This window comes from Leptosomus discolor, chromosome 2 (assembly GCF_034619465.1).
Source record: "Leptosomus discolor isolate bLepDis1 chromosome 2, bLepDis1.hap2, whole genome shotgun sequence".
Taxonomy (NCBI): Eukaryota; Metazoa; Chordata; class Aves; order Leptosomiformes; family Leptosomidae; genus Leptosomus; species Leptosomus discolor.
The window spans coordinates 116,506,718-116,513,562 of record NC_141392.1 but is presented as its reverse complement, the minus strand read 5'-3'; the positions used below and the strand labels follow the sequence as shown (position 1 = coordinate 116,513,562).

The 6,845-nt window shown below is 50.6% G+C and overlaps 1 protein-coding gene across 1 annotated transcript in view; it reads left to right on the top strand.

Annotated features, from left to right (window-relative positions):
• The first annotated feature begins 6,711 nt into the window (after positions 1–6,711).
• WDR35 (WD repeat domain 35) overlaps positions 6,712–6,845 on the top strand; it is a 45,212-nt gene continuing 45,078 nt past the window's right edge. The window contains exon 1 of the mRNA XM_086461608.1: positions 6,712–6,735. Within this exon, the coding sequence (XP_086317734.1) occupies positions 6,712–6,735 (24 nt within the window). The remainder of the gene's footprint in view (positions 6,736–6,845) is intronic.

Genomic DNA, 6,845 nt, shown 5'->3' with positions numbered 1-6,845 from the left:
ATGTCAATGTTTTTATTTTAAACGTAGATATACTTATTAGTATAGAACAAGTAATTACACTGGTTTAATTATTGGAGCAGTAGAACTTTAATGCAGAGCTGTTACGAACAGAACTAAATCTAATCTTCTGAACGGTATTTTACATTTTTTTTCTGCTTAAAATAGTATATTTCAGTTGGAAGGTGTCATACGTTTAGCCTCTACCAGGGGCTAAACTATAACAGTTGCTCTGTCACCCGATGACCCCTCACCAGCCAGGAAGGGAAATCAGGAAAAGGAGAGGAGACCCATGGGCTGAAGTGAAAATAGATTTAATGAACCAGCACTAATACCAACAAAGGTATACAAAGTTATACTCAGCCAAATGAATATGCAGCAGTCATACTCAACAGCAGAGCAGTCCTCAGGAGCAGGGTGAAACCCCAGTAAGAACCATATAGAAGCTCCCTTCCCTCACCAAACCTTCCCCTTTTATAATGACCATGGCATTATGGTATGGGCTACCCCTGTAGCTAACTTGGGCCAGCTGCCCTGGCTGACTCAAAACTGTTAACAGCCTGCCCAGTGCGGCTGGCCTGTGATTCTATCCCAGCCAAACCAGGACAGCATTCTACTCCTAAGCCCATACCATTTACATCATGCCCACGTCACTACTATTCTTTCCCATTTTTCAATACGTATATGTACAGACAGGTACAGACAGTCCTCTGTTGATGGGTTATTTCTCCAAAAGGTTTATTGAATTCATTCATTCCAGAACTGTGGATTCCATCTATTATAGCACTCTCTCAGGGCAGGAAAGATGGTGTGAAATTAATTGTGGTTTGTGCCCACGGGCTGCAGGTCCATCTCAAGGAAGTTGTTGGATGTCACTAGATGAGGCTAGCTCCAGTCATCCGCACTCACAGAATCACGGAATGGTAGCAGTTGGAAGGGACCTCTGGAGATCATCTAGTCCAACCCACCTGCTAAAGCAGGTTCATCTGCAGCAGGTCACACAGGACTGCATCCAGGCAGGTTTTGATTATCTCCAGGGAAGAAGAGTCCACAACCTCCCTGGGCAGCCTGTTCCAGTGCTCTGTCACCATCAAAGTAAAGAAGTTTTTCCTCATGTTCAGGTGGAAAATCTTGAAAGACACTTCTTGAACACTGTTTGTCTTACATAATAATCAGCATCATACAGCTCAGCATCAAGTGTTCTCACCTAGAGTTAAATTCCCTTGGGGTACACATTGGATTTCACCATCTTTCATCATTATCCACCAAGTATATCCAGCTCCTCAAGTGAAAGCAACCCCACAAATGGGTTTGCCTTTGCCTGAAGCAGGAAATACCCACACAGTTTTTCCCAACAAATTCCTTTCACGCACCACAGGGACTTTATCCCCTTCTACTGTATGTAAATGGTCAGATTGGGCAGGACCAGCTTGATTGATAGATCCTCTGGTGTTAACTAACCAGGTGACTTGCACTAAATGCTTGTCCCAATTTTTAAACATTCCACCACCTATTACTTTCAGAACAGCTTTTAATAGCCCATTGTATTGTTCAATTTTTCCGGAGGCTGGTGCATGATAGGGAATATGATGTACCCACTCAATATCATGTTCCTTAGCCCAGTTGTCTATAAGACTGTTTTTGAAATGAGTCCCATTGTCCAACTCAGTTCTTTCCAGAGTACCATGACGCCACAGGATTTGCTTTTCAAGGCCTGGAATAGTGTTCCAGGCAGTGGCATGATGTACAGGGTGTGTTTCCAGCCATCCAGTGGTTGCTTCTACCACTGTGAGCACATAACACCCTGGCAGGTTTGAGGGAGTGTGATATAATCAATCTGCCAGGCCTCTCCATATTATACGTTGACCATGATCCTTCATACTACAAAGGTTTCAACCATTTAGCTTGCTTGATTGCAGTACATGTTTCACAGTCATTGATAACCTGCAATAGAATCCATAGTTAGATCCACCCCTTCGTCACGAGCCCACTTGTATGTTGCATCTCTTCCTTGATGACCTGAGGTGTCATGGGCCCACTGAGCTAAGAACAGTTCACCTTTACGTTCCCAGTCTGTTGTGTGTTTGGAAAACTTTTGCAGCCTGATCCACTTCATCGTTCTTTTGATGTTCCTCAGAGGCCTGACTTTTAAGCATATGAGCATCTACATAGTGTATCTTTATAGCCAGTTTCTCCAGCTGGGCAGCAATACCTTGCCACAGTGCAGCAGCTCAAATCAGTTTACCTCTGTGCTGCCAGTTATTCCACTTCCACTGTGTCAACCACCCCCACAAGGCATTCACTGCCATCTATGAGTCAGTATAGAGGTAGAGTACTGGCCACTTTTCTTGCTCAGCAATGTCTAAGGTCTGCTGGATGGCTTTTACCGCAGCAAACTGACTTGATGCACCTGCCTCAGCTACTTCTGCGACTCATCTTGTGGGACTCCACACAGCAGCCTTCCACTTCCGACAATTCCCTACAAGGCAGCAGGATCCGTCAGTAAATAAGGCATATTGCTTTTCTTTATCTGGTAGTTGATTATACGGTGGGGCTTCTGCAGCACGTGTTACCACTTCTTCTGGTGGCATTATAAAGTCTTTACCTTCTGGCCAATCAGTAATCACTTCTAAGATTCCAGGATGACTGGCATTTCCTATCTGGGCCCAATGTGTGATTAATGTGATCCATTTATGCCAGGTAGCATCAGTGACATGATAAGTAGAAGGCAACTTACCCTTGAACGTCCGGCCCAGTACCGGTAATCATGGTGCCAGGAGGAGCTGTGCTTCAGTACCAAGCACTTCTGAAGCAGCTCTAACTCCCTCATATGCTGCTAATATTTGTTTTTCTGTTAGAGTATAGTTGGCCTAGGAGCCTTTGTATCCTTGACTCCAAAATCCTAGGGGTCAACCTTGAGTCTCCCCTGGTACTTTCTGCCACAAATTCCAGGTAGGGCCATTATCCCCAGCTGCAGTATAGGGCACATTTTTAATGTCCTATTCACACTGGCCCAAGGGATACTGCACGTTCGATTTCTTGTTTGATTTGTTCAAAGGCCTGTTGTTTAACTTTATATATTTATATATTTATATAATATATATTTATAATTTAACCTGTTGTTGTTCAGGGCCCCAGTTAAAACCATTTCTCTTTCAGGCTGCTTCATAGAGAGTTCTTACAATCTGACTGTAACCAGGAATATGCATTCGCCAGAAACCCACAACACTGAAGAAAACTTGTGTCTCCTTCTTGTTCTTTGGTGGAGACGTAGCTGTTATTTTGTTAATCACACCCGTCAGGATCTGGCAACACCCATCTTGCCATTTGATTCTGAGAAACTGGATTTCTCGTGCCGGTCCCTTGACTTTGCCTCTTTTGATGGCAATAGCAACTTCCAGAAGAATGCAAGTTATTTTCTCCCCTTTCTCAAAAACTTCTTCTGCTATATCACCCCGTACAATGATGTCATCAATATATTGCAAGTGTTCAGGAGCTCCGCCCTTTTCTAGTGCAGACTGATTTAGCCCATGGCAAATTGTGGGACTGTGCTTCCACCCCTGGGGCAGTCGACTCCAAGTGTACTGGGCATTCCTCCAGGTGAAAGCAAACTGCGGCCTGCACTCCACCTCCAAAGGAACAGAGATAAATGCATTGGCAATATCAATAGTGGCGCACCACTTGGCTGCCCTTGACTCCAGTTTGTGCTGAAGTTCTAACGTGTCCAGCACAGCGGCACTCAGCAGCGGCATGGCTTTGTGCTGGCCACAACAGCCCACTGTCAGTCTCCACTCGCCATCAACTTCCACGCTGGCCATATGGGACTGCTAAAGGGTGAGTGTGCCTTGCTGGTCACCCCGTGGTTCTCCAGTTGACGGATCAGCTCATGAATGGGGATCAGGGGGTCTCTGTTAGTACTCTGTTGTCACCAGCGCGCAGCTATAGTGGTGATGGGCACCCTTTGTTCTTTGACCCTCAGCAGCCCCACAACAGAACCATCCTGTGATAAACCAGGCAAGGTGGACAGCAGTTTAATTTCATCCATCTCCACCACTGCTACACCAAAAGCCCATCAGTACCCTCTCAGGTCCTGAGAAATACCCTCTCTTGAGACACTCTGCACCAAGAACACTTGGGGCATCTGAGCCAGTCACAATAGGGTGCCTTTTCCACCCATGTCCAGTCAGACTCATCTCTGCTTCCACTATCGTCCATTCCCGTGATGCTCTTGTCACTCCAGAAATACAAATGGAGTCGGTTCCTTTGTAATGTGATGGAATTAAGGTGCCTTGTGCACCACCATCAGCTAAAGTCTTCTGTTTCTGTGGTTCTAATGTGCCAGGCCATTGAACACACAGTCCAACACACACAGCTGTCCCTGTCCTCCCCCTGGCTGGAGGCAGGGCCTCTCTAATTTTGAAGAGGTCCCAGCTGTTTGGCTTCTCTACCACTTAAGTCAACACTGTGATTCTATCCCAGCCAAACCAGGCCAGAAGGGGCGTACAACGATCATCTAGTGCAATTGCCTGACCACAAGCACTTTCTAAATTACCTTTGACTCTCTTATTCAGCTCTAAGATGCTTACAGGAGTTCAGCCAGCTTTGCTTTATAGTTCTGCCTTAGTGCTTCTAAGGTGGCAAAAAGTTGGATGCCCAGTGCTCCTCACTGTTGCATGTTCATGTAAAACTTCAATGAAATGATGTGATGATGACCTGTGGCTGGTTTAATTTCTCTACATTTCCACAGAGCTTCCCTGAGAAGAGGGGAATGCTCTAAACTTGACAAGACGCAGTTTGAGAACTTGGCTTCATCGTGATTGTCCTTTGACATTGAACAAATTGCTTGTTTTTCAGTGATTACGTTGTGGGTAACTGCACTGTGGAGTTCTTAGCTGCTATGAAAGCGAGGAGGATGCCCTGGGAGACATGGCACTTCTATTCCTCCTGCATCAAGCATGAGTGTTTAGAGCAGGATACAGGACAGACTGTCTTCTGTACATCTGTGTTCCTCTTCTCTGCTTCTCTGTCGGTCAGCTACAAAACAGCTTTGGTATGGAAAATATTTATTTTGCAGCTGGGTCCAACCTAGCTTGGAGTCAGTGCTGCAGAGCCAGGCTGCTCCTGAAGCCCCCTGCACCCCTTGTGTGGGCACAAATCCAGGCTTGATCCTTCTCCCTGCCCTCTGCACTGCTCAGTGTCCAAGAGCTCTCTAACAGTAGCCATGGGACTTGCTTACCCTCTGTAACCCACTGAATCAAGGCGTTATTCATCGGTGAACGTGCGTAACTGCCTGACCAGACCTGGCTGTGGGTGCAGGCGGCGCCTTCTGAGGGAGCAGCAGGAATGGCGTCCAGCACCTGCGGCCTCAGGCACAGCCACAGTTACCTCAGTGAACAGTAATGCTTGGGGCGACTCTGAGGTTGGGGCAACTCTGAGGATGCACTGATAGAAGTTACACTAAAAACACCGTGTGCAAACAATTTGTGATTCACAAGCTTTTGGATTTTCCTTCGTGTAAAAGCAGAGTGACCTTTATTAACGAATCACCAGTGCTTTCTACCCAAGTTGAGTACGATCATTAATCGCTGCGCCAGGGCGGGCAAACCCCCAGCCCGCCTCCATGCTCAGGGGCCCATCCTCCAGCGGCAGGCAGGCAGCCTGGCAGGCAGGGAGGAAGGCAGGCAGGCAGGCAGGCAGGGAGGGAGGCAGGCAGGCAAGGAGGGAGGGAGGCAGGCAGGCAAGGAGGGAGGGAGGCAGGCAGGCAAGGAGGGAGGGAGGAAGGCAAGGAGGGAGGGAGGAAGGCAAGGAGGGAGAAAGGCAGGCCAAGGAGGGAGGCAGGCAGGCAAGGAGGGAGGAAGGCAGGCAAGGAGGGAGGAAGGCAGGCAAGGAGGGAGGGAGGAAGGCCAAGGAGGGAGGGAGGAAGGCCAAGGAGGGAGGCAGGCAGGCAAGGAGGGAGGCAGGCAGGCAAGGAGGGAGGGAGGAAGGCAAGGAGGGAGGGAGGAAGGCAAGGAGGGAGGGAGGAAGGCAAGGAGGGAGGGAGGAAGGCAAGGAGGGAGGGAGGAAGGCAAGGAGGGAGGGAGGAAGGCAGGCAAGGAGGGAGGGAGGAAGGCAAGGAGGGAGGGAGGGAGGCAGGCAAGGAGGGAGGGAGGGAGGCAGGCAAGGAGGGAGGAAGGCAGGCAAGGAGGGAGGGAGGCAGGCCAAGGAGGGAGGCAGGCAGGCAAGGAGGAAGGAAGGCAGGCAAGGAGGGAGGGAGGCAGGCCAAGGAGGGAGGCAGGCAGGCAAGGAGGGAGGGAGGAAGGCAAGGAGGGAGGGAGGAAGGCAGGCAAGGAGGGAGGGAGGAAGGCAAGCAGGGAGGGAGGGAGGCAGGCAAGGAGGGAGGGAGGAAGGCAAGGAGGGAGGAAGGCAGGCAAGGGAGCAGGCAGATAGGCAGGCAGGCAGGCAGGCAGGGCGGCCTCAGCCGGCGCCTCTCGGGGCGGGACCAGAGCTTGGCTCCGCCCCAACGGGGCGGGAGCGCTTGTGCCGGGCGCCCGAGAGCGGGCAGCAGCCCGTCCATGGCGTCTTTCTTCTCCCGCTCCCGGAAGTAGGGGAACGCGCGTGCCGGGCCGAACTTCCGGCGGCGGTTGCCAGGGAGACGCGCTGACCGGGGAGGCCGCGCCGGGCCGCCGTGAGGAGCCGTGTGGGCCGGCACCCGCGCCCGCCGCCCGCGCCTCTAGGATGTTCATCTACCTATGCAAGAAGGTGCCCCGGGGGCACGGAGGGGAGTCGGGGCGGCGGGAGGCAGGCAGCCCTCGGGGCAGACGGAGTTCCCTGCTCCCCCACCCCGGGAGCTCCCGGGATCGGGAGCGCGG